The sequence below is a fragment of the Ahaetulla prasina genome, chromosome 5, assembly GCF_028640845.1.
Source record: "Ahaetulla prasina isolate Xishuangbanna chromosome 5, ASM2864084v1, whole genome shotgun sequence".
Taxonomy (NCBI): domain Eukaryota; kingdom Metazoa; phylum Chordata; class Lepidosauria; order Squamata; family Colubridae; genus Ahaetulla; species Ahaetulla prasina.
In genome coordinates, this window is record NC_080543.1 from 10,500,622 (window position 1) to 10,517,958 (window position 17,337).

At 41.7% G+C, this 17,337-nt stretch overlaps 1 protein-coding gene across 7 annotated transcripts in view; it reads right to left on the minus strand.

Moving 5' to 3' along the window:
- The window catches only part of SYTL2 (synaptotagmin like 2), a 96,986-nt gene that overhangs the window by 27,001 nt on the left and 52,648 nt on the right, over positions 1 to 17,337 (minus strand). For 3 of the 7 annotated variants that reach the window (XM_058186289.1, XM_058186291.1, XM_058186288.1), the window contains exons 6-10: positions 15,854 to 15,956; positions 11,710 to 12,558; positions 5,190 to 9,257; positions 2,180 to 2,281; positions 193 to 246 (exon numbers count right to left, since the gene is read on the minus strand). In XM_058186289.1, the coding sequence (XP_058042272.1) occupies positions 193 to 246; positions 2,180 to 2,281; positions 5,190 to 9,257; positions 11,710 to 12,558; positions 15,854 to 15,956 (5,176 nt within the window). The remainder of the gene's footprint in view (positions 1 to 192; positions 247 to 2,179; positions 2,282 to 5,189; positions 9,258 to 11,709; positions 12,559 to 15,853; positions 15,957 to 17,337) is intronic. The other 4 variants (XM_058186290.1, XM_058186292.1, XM_058186293.1 and 1 more) reach the window with 4 other exon arrangements.

Sequence of the window (17,337 nt, forward strand, 5' to 3'; positions counted from 1 at the left end):
TATTTCTGAGAAGGCCATCTTCATACACGGCATCAAACCAAAAGCCTCAGACTAACCCAAAATCTAAATCATGCAATATTTAACAGCTATAAAGCCTAGCTATTAGCTGCCACAGAAAACACAGAATACTTATTGCATACATTTTACTCAAGTAGAACATTAGGTTCATGCAACGATGTATAAAATAATTACCATCTTCGGCACTAAGCACTAAGTCTTCCCTGGCAAGGTTTATTTTTTCTTTATCTGTGCAAGAGGAAAAATGGTGAGACAATTAGATAACTCAGCTGTTCAGGATATCCTTGTAGGTTGAAGCCTCTAGAGATGGAGAGAAACAAAATGAAATTTGAAGTAACGTCAAGTTTTGAAAAAGCCTTCTTTACAAACCACGTGGACAGGAAGAAGAGAAGGATGTCAACTTTTTTTAGCACAATTTATATAGAGGTAGCCCTTGACTTACAACCACAATTGGGCCCAACAATTTTGTTGCTAAGCAAGACAGTTGTTAAGTGAATTTTGCCCCCATTTTACGACCTTTCTTGCCCCAATTGTTAAGTGAATCACTGCAATTGTTAAGTCAGTAACATGGTTAGTAGGTGAATCTGGCTTTCTCCATTCATTTTGCTCGTCAGAAGGTGATTCCATGATCCCGAGACTCTGCAACCGGCATAAATACATGCCAGTTGCCAAGCCTCCGAATTTAATCACGCGACCTTGGAGATGCTGCAACACTTGTGAGTGTGAACAATGGTTCCCAAGTCACTTTTTTTCATGCCATTGTAACTTTGAACGATCACTAGACAAATCGTTGTAGTCAAGTCAAGGACTACCTGAATAGGTTTACGTCAAGTGCCTGATCTTCGGACTTTTCGCCGTGAGCTGAAAACGCACCTATTTATTCAAGCGGGATTGGATTAAAATTTTATTGGGGTTATTTATATTTTTAGATTTTAAATTGTTTTAAATTTTTCGGCCACATCATAATATGTTCCTTTTAAATTTCTTTTAATTTGTATACAGTGTATTTTTACTTGGCTGTACACCGCCCTGAGTCCTTCGGGAGAAGGGCGGTATAAAAATCGAAATAAATAAATAAATAAATAAATAAATAGTACATTTCCAGAATAATTTAAGTATAGAACAATTATATCAAATGTGTATGGCAATGATTTAATGATAGTCAAGTCATCACCTGGTAAGACCTTACTACCATCATTATCCACCAAGTGGGGTAATGGAAATAAAATTCAGGTGCAGATAGTCCTCACTTAGCAATTGTCTAATGCAGGGGTCTGCAAACTTGGCTCTTTTAAGACTTGTGGACTTCAACTCCCAGAGCCAAGCTGGCTGAGGAACTCTGGGACTTGAAGTCCACAAGTCTTAGAAGAGCCAAGTTTGTAGACCCCTGGTCTAATGTAATAACTGTTCATAGTTACAATCATCATCATAGTCGTTTAACGACCCCATAATCACTTGCGGGGTGGAGTCTGGGCAACTGAATGGAGCTAGCAGAGTGTTTACTGGCCAGATGCCCTTCCTGTTGCCAATGAGGAGTTTTGTTCAGAAGATATATTCTCAATTGTGCCCAAAGAGAGAAATATCTGCCTCTACCTAGGATCGAACTCACAGCCTCCTGATTGTGAGGCGAGAGCTCCACTTCTAGGCCACTGCACCAATCCAACTGTTCATCGTTCCAATGATGATGACAAATTAATTTTACCACTAAGCCATCCTTGCATTTGTGACCTTTGCAGGTCTGTAAAGCAAAGGAAAGTTGAATTACGACCATTAGCACAGTCGCCCTTAGCAACCACTTCACTTAATGATGGAGTTGCAGGTCCCAACTGTAGTTGCTAACCGAGGACTACCTTTAATAAAAACTGGGATGAGCCATCATGGATTTGGATCCAGGAATAGCTGCAATATTAATCAAGACAGTGTGTGAGCCATTTCGCCTTGCATCTTCTGAAACAATCCCGCTAAAAAAATAACTTCATATAAAGTTTTTTTTTCCCAATCCCTCCTGTACTTGTAGATGCATTTGCTTGATGAAAACTTTTCAAGGTTCCATATTTACTCCTTCCACAAGGAACATAAAACAACAACGGTGGACAGATTGGGACAAAAGTATATTAAAAGAGAAACGTTAAGGGCATGGAATAGGTCAGGTTTTGCTCACTTGAGGTAGCTGACGGTATATCCTCTACACTTTTAGAAGGAATTTGCCTATTTGAATTCCTTTTCAGAGCCTTCATAACGGGATTCAACTCTTCCTCCGAACCTGTTTCAAAACAAAAAATATGAGCACTGGACAACACATAGACAAATGACCCAACCAGGTTAACCTATCTTCTTTATCTGTGTTAATTCATCCAGGCTTTAAAAATTAAAACCAAAGAATACAAGAATGCCAGCCCTTATCGCCATTCCTCTTCGTGGAGATCTGAACTTTCTTCGTTATTCACTCCCTCCCTTTTCCCTTCACTAGATGAAATTTGCAAGGACTGCCACTGAATGAGACAATTCCGTGTTTCTTGTAATACAGGTAATACAATTCCGTGTTTCTTGTAATCCTGGACTTACAACCACAATTGAGCCCCAAATTTCTGTTGCTAAGCAAACAGCTGGGAATTGAGTTTTATGACCTTTCTTGCCACAATTGTTAAGGGAATCACTGCAGTTGTTAAGTTAGTAACATGTATTATTGTTACTAACAATCCGGGAGTGGTGCAGTTACCTAGAGGTGGACCTCTCGCCTCACAATCAGCAGGAGGCTTTGAGTTCGATCCTAGGTAGAGGCAGGTATTTCTCTCTCTGGGCATGTTGAGAATATATCTGCTGAATATAACTCTGCATTGGCGACAGGAAGGGCATCTGGCCAGTAAATACTCAGCTCCATTCAGTTGCCCAGACTCCACCCCACAAGGGTTTACTGAAGTCGTTAAAAGATGATGAGATGGTCATTAAGTGAATCTGGCTTCTCTATTGACTTTGTTAGCCAAAACATTGCAAAAGAGGATCACATGACCCCAAAACACTGCAGCTGTCATAAATACGTGGCAGTTGTCAAGCACTGAAATTGTGAACATGTTACCATGGGGATGTTGCAAGGGTTGTAAGTGTGAAAAACAGTCCTAAGCCATTTTTCTTTCAGTGCCATTGCAGTTTCGAACAGTCACTAAACAAGTGGTTGTAAATCAAGGATTCTCTGTATGTAATTCCACCTTTAAAATGAAAAATAAAACCCCATGCCTTCTACAGTCCCATTTCTTTATCAAGAAATATTTTTTATCTGTTTGGTCATGTTATCTAATATTGTTATTTCACAAGTAGTTTCGTGTTCAGGTTATCAAATGTCAAGTACATGTCTTCCTTCCTGCGTGAGGGGCTTAGTCAGATGTGGTTGCCTTAGTTATTGTCGCTATGGGACGGAAACTTTTGAGTTGCTAGGATTTTGAAAAATTGATTGACGTAGACCAGGTTGTGATAAGGCTGGGGCGAGAATCAACTTTTGAATCTTGAGGGGCTTCCGGGTGGCGCCGCTGCGCTAAATGGCGGACAATCTCAGTCCGCCCGTTCTTTGTGATTCTGTGAGAGCTGTTTAGACAGCGCTAATCTGCTGTCAACAGCTCGTAAATCTCTGTCCTCGGGCAAGGAGGGGGAGATGAGCATTTGAACTGAAGTAGAGCCCCCAAGAAAAACTTTTGAATCTTGAGAACTGATGCTGTTGGAAGAGCTAAGGAACAGAACCGATAGCTAAGTTGAGTAGGGAGCCATCCTGGATTTATAGATCTTCAAGCAGACAGCAGGATCTAACACCATACAACTTACAAACCATTCAGTCAGAATAGAGTTGGAAGGGACCTTGGAGGCCTCTTGCTCAAGCAGGAGACCCTGGCCTATACCATTTCAGATAAGTGGCTGTCCAGTCTCTTCTTAAAAACCTTCAGTGTTAAAGCATCCACAACTTCTGGAGGAAAACTGTTCCACTGGTTAATTGTTCTCACCGTTTCTCCTCACTCCTTCTGATGTTAAGAAACTCCTTAAGTTTCTCCTCATTCGTTTCGATCAGGAGGAATTTCTAAAAGCAATCTCAGTGGTCGATATATATTAAGAAAGCAGGTGTAGGAGGAATGCACTATCAGACTCTGTGGCCTCTTCCCAAAATCCCCAAAGCTTTAACCAAAAACTATCTACTTTTGGCCTCACCCCATTCCTAAGAGGTCTGTAAGGGGCGTGCATAAGAGCACCAACGTGCCTACCGTTCCTGTCCTAATGTTCCCTTTGATTTCCAAATTTCATATAGATTTCCAATTTCGTATAGTTATTACATACTTATGCTTATATATATGCTTATATATCATACAGTTATTTCATGCTTATGCTTATATATACTGTTGTGACAAAATAAATAAATAAAGGATGAAGAGTCGAGAAAGCATAAAGTAATACATTGCACTGATTTCCAGCTGTGCAAGATTGCTTGGAGTAAAAAAATATATGCCTATTCCAATTTTACTTTGCTGGGCACAATTAACCTAAGAACCATAATGGAGCACATTTAAACTCAAAACTGTTTATTTAAATCAAGTCCTCCAACTGATTAAAAAAAGCAATGTATGAATAAACCCTTTACTTGTCTTCTACTTGTGAAGTCGTCTCAATTTGCTAAATTGAGGAGCTAAAATGAACTTTGAAAAAGTGACCATTTAGTGACTATTCAATTTGCGCTGTCAAAGGGAAGGGGCTGTGTACAATATTGAATATGTCTCTCTGCCAAACTAAGGCAGGAAATTAATCTTGTAGGAGGAGCATAATCCAAATTTATATCTGGCAGGTATAAAGAAATTATTTTTTTAAAAAATCATCCAGAATATATGCTACCATTCCTGACTTCTAACTGATTGGACAAGAGGAGGATAGGAAGACATCATAAATTAGATTACTGTACAGATTTTTTGCCCAATGTTCTGGACCAACTGCAAAAACACACAAAGCATTTCTTAATTCAGTGCAAAATGTACTTCCATTTAAATCCCAATGGAGGAAACTATGACCCCCGAATCATAAATCTAGACATCTTTGGTTTAAGGGGGAGGGAAAAATGAGTGTGTAACTTCCAAATGGCTTTCTAACAATCTTTATAAACACAGACCCAGATAAGAATAAAATAATATTTGAATGCTCACATATTGGCTCTCTTTGTCTTCCCGGAATGGATTTATTTTTGTCTGAAAAATCTGACTCACAATTCTTGGCACCTCCATCATCATCGTTGTCGTCATCAGGTGGAGGGACAGCATGATGGAGCTCCACGTCCTTGGTTTGGAGAGGACTTCCATAGACAGGGGTGCTCGATCTTTGCAATCCATGGTCTACTAGCAGGCTTCCGTTGGCATCAGTTAATGAAGTAGAGAACTCTGTTTCTTTCTCTTGTATACTTCTGTCCTCTGTCTTATCGGCTGTGGAAGGAAAATCCTTATCTTTTTCCAGATAGGTTTTTTTTGAAGATGCTAGATTAAGATGGATTATTTTTTGGAAGGCCATGTTCTCTGAAATCTTTGCTCCTTCGTCAGTTTGCTTGGAAGCCTTCTCCGTAAGTGGGATCTTAAGTTCGCTACGGCAATCACTCGACACTGTCTCCGTCAATGTTGACACTTGTATGGGTAACCTTTGTTCATCTAAATCTGGTGTTGACTCACCGGCAACTTTCTGGCAATCGACTGTGGGTGGCTGAGAAGCAGGATCAAAATGTTCCAAAATTAATTTTTCTAAGTTTGATTTTAATGCCCGGTTATCTTTTGCTGGAGCAACCGATTTCATGATGGTTTCTTCTTGAGGAAGGTTTAAATGTTGAGAAGGTGGTGCCTGAGCCGCTTCCTTATGTAATTTCGGCAAGCTGAAATTAAATTCACTTTGTTGAAATCTGGATGGTGCGCTAATCTTGTTTGAGGTTTCATTGAGTTCTTGAACGCTGTCTGTTTCTTGTTGACTGACAAAACCTCCGTTCTCAGTGGACCTTTTGTTTATTTGCATCTCGTTGCCGCTCTCTGTGATTTTCTGTCCATGTGATAAGATTTCAGAGTTTTCCTTGAGTAATGTTTGGAAACGGTCTTTGAATTCAACCTGTCTAGAATTAGAAGGAACAGTAGATTTTTCTACTGATTCAATTACTTCCTGAATATCCAATATATCTTTGGCACAAACTGAGCTCACAGCCTGATGAGGCTGTAATGTGGATTGTGTAAATTTAGGAATTTCTATCTCTCCAGGTAACACTGTCGAATCTTTGTTAAGTATTTGTTTTAAATTGGCTCTAAATGCTGCTGGGTCGCATGATTTGGGTTTAATAGTTTTCATAGCTGTTTCCCTCTCATCCAGAGGCTGCTCCCCGGCTAATTCCCCCTGGATTCTCTCCTTATGATCTGCATATTCCTTCGTTGCTTCCGTTGTGCCATTTTGCGGGACAATCTTCACATTGTCATCTTTGTTTGTATCTTTGCTTCCCGCAACAATCTCACCCGCAGTCTCTCTCAAATGACTGGACATTTGGGGTGAAGCAAAGCCTTCCTTTTCATTAATCTGTTGACAGGATTTTTGCTGATTCTCTTTAGGAATACCATCAAGTGGTGTTTCCAAAATGTTGTCCGTACTGGGCCATGTTGCCGATTCTTTCAACAGACTGACGAGTTTAGCGTTCAAATCACTGAGTTCTCTGTTTGGTGGGACATTATTTTTGGATACCATCTCAAAAACTTCTTCCTCAGGAGAGTCCGTCCTCTTCTGAGCTGCACTGCAGGTATCAGGTTGTATCAGCTCTAGTGTTGGAACCAGCAAGTTCTTCTCCCTAGCAGGATTATCGTTTAAATACATTGGCCTATCCTCTTTGTTGGGGACTTTCATTGGCACAGATGTTAATTCTTCCAAAGATCTAGGCAAACTTTCCAAGCGGGTTGTGAATTCCGCAGGCTGAGTTTGGAGTAAGTCATGTTTTTCAACCGTTCCTTCTGTTTGAGAACCCACTCGGATCTCTTTTGGATCACTGGGATACGAATGATGGCTGCGCTCCATCACCTTATTAAAAAAATCCCTTTTCTCTGATGTAGGATCTGCTGGTTCAGAAACATTCATTATTAAATGATGCCTGAGAGAGGCCTGTAGATCAGAAGTTTCCTTAAGCAACTTCTCCAAAGTCGTATTAAAAGCATCAGCGGCTGCAGCTTTTGGTGGGACCGAAGTCTTATTTACAATCTCTACGACCTCACTTGCTTTAAGTCCAGCTTTTCCGTTTGTGTCTGGAAGGACAAAACTAGGTTCTTGAATCTGGTCAGTGGGAGCCATTGGATCCTTTCCTACTAACTCTACACGTGGAATCACTTTCTCGTGTATTGGTGGGCCAGAGGATTCCTGTAACTCTTCAACCAACGCTGTTGGTTGACAACGACTGTGAGCAACATTATGCCGCATTTCTGGTGAAACAATTTTTATTCCTGCGTGTTCCTTTCCTGGAAGCCCAGAAGAGGAGTCCTTGTCCCTTATTGGGACATAATCTAAGCGCATGGGCACTATAGTTGCTGCTGGGGCAAATAAGGGTTCTGCTAAAGGACTTTGGTGTGAAATCTTAGCAGTGGGTTTCTTCGTTTCCTCTTCCCGAAGAGGAAAACAGGATCTTCCATCATCCGAAATGGCTTGGCGACTTCCAATTCTTTCTGGTAACTCTTTCGGGTAACTTCCCAAAGTGCTGCCCTTATGCTTCTGTGGGACGGTCTCGTCGGTTTTGCTCTGTAATTTAGTCCCCGTATCCCAAAAGTTTCTCAGGCTCTGGAATTGGGAAGGGTTGAGCATTTGAGACCTCGATTCTTCATCCATTTTTTCTTTCAACGAATGAATCTTAAAAGGAGACTTTGGCTGGAGAGCGGGTAGAATAGTCTCTTTTTCTAAAGCAGCGACCTTTGGCCTTCCACCTTCTTTAGAAGATGCCATCTCTTTGTAACTCGGCTGCAAATTGCTCTCATTCAACCATCCTGTCACGTTAGTATTTTTCTGCTCGTTTGAAAGCACTTCATTGGCTTTATTAATGTCTTGGCTTCCCGTAGATTGATCCCCTCGGATGGGCTCGCTCGTTCCTGAAAACTTAACATCATCACCTTCCATCTCAGAGTCCTCCTCACTTAGCTCAACTTTTCTGAAGGTAACTAAACTATATTTGCTTTGTTCATGGTCAGATTCACTGGTTACATACCCAGAAGATCCGCTCACTGCTTTTAGCCTACCGTATTCCTTTGTGTAATTAGACATGTTTTCATTTGTAAGAACTTCCTTATTTCCGAGCTCTGGAGTCATCTTCTCACCTTCCCAGAAAGCCTTCATATCTTTGACTCTTTTCTCATCTCCTATCATTGATGATTGTCGTAACTCATGTTGTTGCAGGACCAGGTTACTTCTATTGTTGGCATGGGCCATATTTTCGGTGTCTAGAAAATTACAGTCGTCTCCTTTAGGATCTTTCGGAGTTTCTCCAGGTTTCAGCTCAATGTTTTCTTCTTCCAGGAAAGATTTAACATCTCTCTCTCCATCAGCGTATGTCTGTGAACTGGTTTCTCTTTTCATTCCAGTTCTGAAAGACGCGTCTGAGTTCTTCAAATCCACATATGTTTTATCTCCAAAAGCATCTTCACACCTGTCTTTTGGGCTGCTTTCATCTATCTTGTCCTTACTCTGATCAATGGTCTGGAAATGGGTTCTCTTGGTGATACTGTGAATACTGTGAGAAGCTGCATTCTTGTTTTCTTTGCTTTGATTCCAAGGAGCTTGGTCTCCTAGGACCACATCCCTTGGACTTTCGTTTTCTGAAAATGATAACTGCCCTGGTTGCTTGACGATATCCTGGAGCCTTAAGTCTCTGCTCGTTGACTCTCCTCTTTGATACAGAGGGGATTTCAGATTTAACAGATCTGTATTTGAGCCCTTATCTTCTCCAGTTGCAGACCATTCCACTGACTTTGGAGTGTCCGTTTCTTCTTCAAGCGGCCTTTCCTGAGAGGTTATCAAAACTGTTTCTTTGTCAGCCGTGCCGGAACTTCTTTTGAACCAGTCTAGCACTTTGGATATGGATTCATCAGCGGCCTTCAAACTTTCAGCAGCACGTTTGTCAACACTGTGGCCCACAACAAGAGCAGGCTTACCTTGTTCAGGGTCTGCAAGGCCGGACTTTGGCAACACGGTTTCCTCTGCCTCAGCCAAACGCAACTCCTGGCCTACAAGAGACACAGCCGGCATTTCTTGAGAAACAGAGAGGGGAAAAAATTTGCAGCCTCCCCAATTAATGGTATCACTGGATTTCCATCTGCCTAGATTGGCCTGACTTAATTTAGTCGGGGGTGGGGAACTATGGCGCTTTTTATGACTTGTGGACTTCAACCCCCAGAATTCCTGAGCCCGCCATGTTGGCTCAGGAATTCTGGGAGCTGAAGTCCACAAGTCATAAAAGGGCCATAGCTACTACCCACCTCTGCTATAGACCTTTAAAGAAAAAAATATTTCATTTTTAGATGGTGTATTTTGAATTAGAACAACAATGGCTGTTTTCCAGTCTGCCAAATACTTCCCAAAACATTGCCCGATATCAAAAATGCTTGTATTTTTAAAGCTAATTTTAAAATGTGTTGTCCAATTTATAGGATTTTACATCAGCCAAATCAATTAAATTTGTAGTTTCATTATTACCTAGGATATCCAACTGCATAACTGGTGTTTTTTAAGTAAAGATATTCACATGTTATTTGTTTACATTCCATATCCTGCATTTCCATTTTTTAAAAAAAAAATCTCCCAGAACAGCCTGCTAATCTGTTTTGATAATGCAGCTATTACTACATTTTGTAAAAGAATCGAACCGCTGAACTGCCGACCTTTCGATCAACAAGCTCAGCATCTTAACTGCTGAGCCACTGCGTCCCTTCTTTATCTCAAATTAAACATACCCAATTCCTTCATATTTTAGATGAAAATTTTTAAATTCCTGGTCAAATTTTAAGCTGAAATTTCCTGTTACAAACATTTGAAAAGCACCAATCAGCTCTTTTAATTTTCTTGTAACGGTAGTGATTAGACCAGTCTATATAGGAGATGACCAAATAGAGATCGAAGGCAGGGTCAAACACATCATCAGTTTGGAGTCACTACGCTGCCACAAGAGACCTAAGTCGAGCCCTCCTGGAATTCCATTTCCTCTTATCTAGTGCTACCGTAATTTGCCTTGACCATCAATAGGTCAGATTCTTGTGTATAGCTAGCTTGGAATAAACTTGAAGTACTCTGAACTCAACTCCTATTCCTGACTACTTCTGCCTGACACTTGGCCACTACCTATGGAAACAAACCAGTTTGTCCACACTAAACAACAAACAACAATTTGCCAAAAATTAGAAAACAAGAGGCACAATTGGAATGAAAAAGGATTTTTCTGTTTATGTTCAGATTCTGGCACGCACATCTCAACAAATACAGCAAAATCCTTCTCCCAGCCCCATTACTTACCAGCTACATGAAAAAATAAACGGAGTCTCCTTAAGTATAATCACTTGCTAGTTCTAATTCTGATTGACAGTGTTGCCGCAATGGTGAAATCCAATTTATTTACTACCGGTTCTGTGGGCATGGCTTGGTGGGCATGGTGTGGCTTGGTGGGCGTGGCAGGGGCAGGATACTGCAAAATCTCCATTCCCATCCCACTCCAGGGGAAGGATACTGCAAAATCCCCATTCTCTCCTTACTCCAGGGGAAGGATACTGCAAAATCCCCATTTCCACCCCACTCCTGGGGAAGGATACTGCAAAATCCCCATTCCCTCCTCACTCCAGGGGAAGGATACTGCAAAATCCCGAATCCCACCCCACTCCAGGGGAAGGACACTGAAAAATCTCCATTCCCACCCCACTCCAGGGGAAGGATACTGCAAAATCCCCAGTCCTTCCTCACTCCTAGGGGAAGAATATTGCAAAATCTCCATTCCCACCCCACTCTGGGGCCAGCCAGAGATGGCATTTGCTGGTTCTCGGAACTACTCAACATTTCCACTACCGATTCTCCAGAACCTGTCAGAACCTGCTGGATTTCACCCCTGTGTTGCCACTATTTCCATCATTGTTTAATGCATCCTGAATGAAATAATTAGCAAGTACACAATAATTTGATGATGGGGAATTAACAAAGAAGCAAAGACATTAAAAGTACAGGTAGTCCTTGACTTATGATCACAATGGAGCCCCCAATTTGCGTTGGTAAGGAAGTGAATTTTGTCTCATTTTACAACCTTTCTTGGAGCAGTTGTTAAGTGAATCACTGCAGTCGTTAAATTAGTAACATGGTTGTTAAGTGAATCCAGCTCTCCTCTTGACTTTGCTTGTCAGAAGGTCGCAAAAACTGACCACGTGACCCCGAGACACTGCAACCATCATAAATACATACCCATTGCCAGCGTCCATGCCTTCTGTATTCTGTATACATGTATTTGGTATACATCAAAATTTTGATCACATGATAACAGGGATGCTGCCGTTGTAACCTTGAGCGGTCACTAAATGAATAGTTGTAAGTCGAGGGCTACCTGTACTACCATACTCCTAAAAACAAGACTGAAAAATAGGATGAAACAAGAGTGACCACTTGACTAGATGTTATCTCATTGGCTTTCGTTATATTTCTTACCAGTGCTGCGTTGGGTAGTGTCACATGGCTCAGGATTCAGCTGCTTAGCTTTGGACTGAGACACAATTGGAACAGTTTCATTGTCCATGGTGCTTGGAACCATCTTCCTGCATGGTTCCCCAGGAAGTGCAGCTTCTATGGGAGGACTTTTCACCAACTGTGGCAGATCTGAGTCATTAAAGCTGTAGGAACCTGAAGGTATTTCTCCTTCTCGAGATTCTTGTCCATCCTTCACGTTACCATCTAAAACTGGAGAATGGGACCGTGTTGACTTTCCTGGAGAAGATGGACCGTCTAAATCATTGACTTCATTCTCGTTGGCCTTAACAGAGTTGGTGTCTAACAAATTGAACTCCCCAAGTTCTTTGCCCTCGTGCAATTCGAGTTTTGGTGGACATTCATTCTTATTTACGCTGGAGGAGAACCTGACCTGCTTTAGTCTTTCCAGTGAGTTTTGAGAATAGTCTTCTCCTGAGGGAGGACTCTTCTCTGCAACGTCTTCAAGGATGGTGGAGGTTGGCAAGCCACTTTTGTTAGGCGGCTCCAAGGTTTGACTAAGACGCAACACTTCGGAATCCGTGGAACTTGAGCTTGAGCTTCGTTTGAGGATGCTCTTGGGTGGCCTTCCTTGGCCATTGACCTGCTTGACCTTTCTAGGTGCTCTGGGTAAGGAATCTTTACTCTGCAAGCTGACATCAGAGGTCTTGTGGACATTCTTCCTAGCTTTTGGTATAGGCAGTTTTCCTGTCTGCCGAAATTCTGAAGAAGGTTGTTCAGATGTTTCTTCTGTTCTGCTGTAGTTGGATAAATTTACTCTGGGTTGGTTTTCTATGGAAGGTGAAAGGGCGACTGCAAAACAAGACACATACACACAGAGAGAGAGGGAGAGAGGGAGGGAGAGGGAGAGAGAGAGAGAAAGAGAGAAAGAGGGGGGAGGGAGAGAGAGAGGAAGACAGAGAGGGAGAGGGAGGGAGGAAGACAGAGAGAGAGATATACACATACATACAAAGAAAGTTTTATAAGCAAACAGATAAGAACTGCTTGGTCACTTCAAAACGTATGTAGCCACGCATTATGTTAGATCTGGAAAAGAACTGTTGCTAACATGCTTATTAACATAACATAACATAACATCAGAGTTGGAAGGGACCTTGGAGGCCTTCTAGTCCAACCCCCTGCCCAGGCAGGAAACCCTATACCATCTCAGTCAGATGGTTATCCAACATTTTCTTAAAAATTTCCAGTGTTGGAGCATTCACAACTTCTGAAGGCAAGTCGTTCCACTTATAATTGTTCTAACTGTCAGGAAATTTCTCCTTAGTTCTAAGTTGCTTCTTTCTTTGACCAGTTTCCACCCATTGCTTCTTGTTCTACCCTCAGGTGCTTTGGTGAACAGCCTGACTCCCTCTTCTTTGTGGCAGCCCCTAAGATATTGGAACACAGCTATCATGTCTCCCCTAGTCCTTCTTTTTGTTAAACTAGACATACCTAGTTCCTGCAACCGTTCTTCATATGTTTTATCCTCCAGTCCCCTAATCATCTTTGTTGCTCTTCTCTGCACTCTTTCTAGAGTCTCAACATCTTTTTTACATCGTGGCGACCAAAACTGGATGCAATATTCCAAGTGTGGCCTTACCAAGGCATTATAAAGTGGCACTAACACTTCACGTGATCTTGATCCCTATTAAATACTTTCTAAGGGTGCAAAGTCATATCGCTTAAGATCTAAACTTATTCTATAGGAATAGTAAAACCAGAATTATTTTTCTACCTTACATAATAAAAGAGAGAGGCAGTTATAAAGTGATGGTTTTAGTAACGCCCAGCAAAATTACAGAAAATAACCCAAGCTATTATTTATTTTGCTAGTTTTCCACATGCAAGGGAATAATTCCACGAGTGGAATTCTTCAATACAATCCGAGTCCGCTCGTCTGATTTTGCTGCAGGCTATGGCTAGGCCTCAGATCAAGAAAAAATATCGGATTAAGGTCAGAGAGAAAACTATATTTTTAGTATAGGAAACCCAGACATATTTTAAGTAGTAGTTTTTGGTGGTTTTTTTTTTTTAATTTGAATTTATATCCTGCCCTTCTCCGAAGACTCAGGATGGCTTACATTGTGTTAAGCAATAGTCTTCATCCATTTGTATATTATATATAAAGCCAACTTTTATTGCCCCCAACAATTTGGGTCCTCATTTTACCTACCTTATAAAAGATGGAAGGCTGGGTCAACCTTGGGCCTGGTGGGACTTGAACTTGCAGTAATTGCAAGCAGCTGTGTTAACGTATCTTTTCTTTTATGTACACTGAGAGCATATGCACCAAGACAAATTCCTTGTGTGTCCAATCACACTTGGCCAATAAAATTCTATTCTATTCTATTCTAATAACAGACTGCATTAGTCTGTTGAGCCACCAGAGGCCCCCTGTTTCTCCTGTTTCTCCCTGTTTCTCCTGCCATGCTGCTAAAATATGGTTAGTTAACTGGCACATAGAGAGCCAGTTTGATATAGTGGTTAAAGCACCAGGCTAGAAAACTGGGAGACCCTGAGTTCTAGTCCTGCCTTAGGCACAGCTCCTAAGAAGCTTCTTGGTTGAGAAGCAAAATGTCTTTAAAAAGAAAAACCAGAAAGTTCAGTTGCCTCTTGAAAAAGCACATTTGGGATAACTATGACCTGGATGACTGAGAATCTCCATAGGCATTTAGTCCTGCCTTAGGCACAAAGCTAGCTCAAGTGACCTTGGGCCAGCCGCTCTCTCTCAGCCCTTGGAAGGAGGCAATGGCAAACCACATCTGGAATCTTGTCAAGAAAACTGCAGGGACTAGCCCAAGCAGTTGCCAGGACTTGAAGAGGTGGTGATGGTAGAAGAGAAGGAGGAGAAGAAAAGGAGGACGAGGAAGAGGAAGAGGAGGAGATCCTATATCCAATATATGGATCAGTAACTACTCTACTTCAACAATACTGTATAACCAACATTTTTAAACAATTCTGGTAAGTATAGCGTTCCAGTGGTTGGATTCAAATAATTTAACAACCCGGTTCTCTGCCCTAAGACCAGCTGGATAGGTGTGGCTCAGTGGTCATGTGACCGTGTGGGCGTGGCCAACTCAACATCACTCACGATGATGGGCGCTTTGCCTTAGCTGTTACAATGTAATAAGAGTTAACCAGAGAGGCAGTTTCCGTAAACAGGGCAATAAAGATTAGGCTAGAAACACCAGAATGTTTCCTTCCTGCCTTCCTTACAGGATTAGCCCTGTAAAGTGGGGGGAAAACCAAAATAAGATTTCTTCCAACAACCAATTCTCTGAACTGCTCAGAAAGTTAACAACCGGTTCTCCCGAATAGGTGCAAACTGGCTGAATCCCACCACTGTAGCGCTCAACTTAACAACCGTAAGGGATTATGGTTATTAAATTATGCAGGTCATTTTACTGGTCACCATGCCACTGTGCCATGATTTTACAACCTATTTTGTGGCAGTCGTTCAGCAAATGTTGTGGTTGTTAAATGAGCATGGCAGTCATTAAGCAAATCCATCGTCCACAACAGGTATATTGGCTGGAAACCAGAAGAAAACCAGTTTCTGGCAAAGATACATCGTAAATTGCAGTTATGTGATCGTAAGATGCTGAAAACGGGCTTAAATGTGGACCAGATGCTGAAACCCAAAATGTGATCAAGTTGGGGGGGTTGGGTTGGGAGGGGAAATGTGTGTGTGTGTGTGTGTGTGTGAGAGAGAGAGAGAGAGAGGTGGCCATCAGAACTTCAAATCCAAGTCGTAAGTAGCTCTGGGAAGTGTGTCGTAAGTTCAAGCAGTTGCTAAATGACCAGTCTTAAGTTGAGGACTATCTGTATTAGCACTGGGTAAGCAAAGCACTGAATAAATAACAACATCGTATAATTTGTACAATTATATAGAGACAGAAGCTGTCTTAATATAATTTTGCACTGTGCAACTTTGCCCATTGTCTGCAAACCCCACCCCACCCCAATTCCACACGGTACTTTTGCTAAACAACTTAGTAACGTAGCACTTACTTATATGATATCAAAGCATACTGTAATATTTGTTCAAGATTTCGATTATTCCATAAAAACTGTGCAGAGTATTTTTTTTTTTAAAAAAAATCTTTACCTTCCTCTGTTGCTTCCGACGAATCAGTTGTTCCATTTTCAGGCTGCTCAGTTTTTGCATTATCTTCTGGTCCAGTCGAGTCGTTAAATGGATTTTTCCTTTGCTGGAAGGGTTTAATTTACATGGTTTAATAACATGGAAAGAAAGAAGAGCAGAGAAAATAAAAGACCTCCAAAAATGCTTTCATATCTCAGCTCCCTTCCTTGGCTATTCTTCAAAGGACAACATCCCTGATTTAGAAGGATAAAAGCCATATCGACCAAGAACGACTGCTAGTTCTTTTTAATTAAAATAAATCTTACTACATGCATTAAGACTTCCTTCCATTACAGATGCTGTTTGTCATAATGGAAATTAAAAGACCAGCATTACACAGCTGTGCAAGTCAGACATACTGTTGTGTCTGCGCCCCCCGAGCCGGGGCCCCTGCCAGAAGATGACTTGGAAAGTGAGGGGGAAGGGCCATCAGGACTTACCACGGGAGCACCGGCTTCCCTGGCTCAGCTCCAGGAGCCAGAAGCAGGCCAGGTGGAGGAGATAACAAAGCCTCCGTCCCCTGACTCTTTCCCCCCCCCCAGGCCATGCCTCCAGACCCGGCTGATGGCAATCAGGCCTGGCTGGACCCTAGGTTTCGTAGGCAGGAGAGTCGGGAACAACAGAAGCAGGAGTGGGGCAGGCCTAGGAAGTGCTGAGTCATGGAGCCACACCCCACAGGATATAAAGGCAGCAAGAGCTGCTGTGCCTCTTTGTAGCAGGCAAATTAACTGCTTAACTGAGAGCTGAAGTATTGTTTGTTCCTGGGTGACTCATCGGCATCGAGGGAGATAACAGAGACACTTGGCAGATGCTCGCTATTTTGCTGCCAGAACTGATAGTGCCGGCTAATTAAGCCATCACACGGAATGGAGGCGAGGGGGACAGAACACATACATTCTATGAAGCAAAGAACCACATTTGATACAGGAATAAAAATCGCCTTCACAGAACACAGATCGATAATATAAACATCTTCTCAAAGCTTGCAGCTAGTCTGCACCAAGTCTACAAATACTATAATTTAAGAAATCGTAGAGAGAAAATAATTGTAGGAGGAGACTCAAATTAGTCTATGCTAGCAAACAATCAGAAACTCATAGCACCTTTTCCAACTAATCCATTTTATTAAAAGGCATATATTTTGTATAAGTCAGTGGTGAAATGTAAAATTTGTTACCACCGGTTCTGTGGGCGTGGCTTGCTGGGGGGGGGGTAATGGGACTGGGTGGGCATGGCGAACTTTTTTTTTTACTTTTAAAAGCATTTTTTCTATAACCTCTTCAGCCAAAGAGGTTGTAAAAAAATGCTTTTAAAAGGCTCCTCTGACGATCCCAGCTGAGCCGCACGATCATCAGAGGCTTTATTTTTTACTTTTAAAAGCATTTTTTCAGCAGAAAAAATCCTCCCTCCCTCCATATGCCTTTCAAGAGCAATGGGCTATTTCTTCA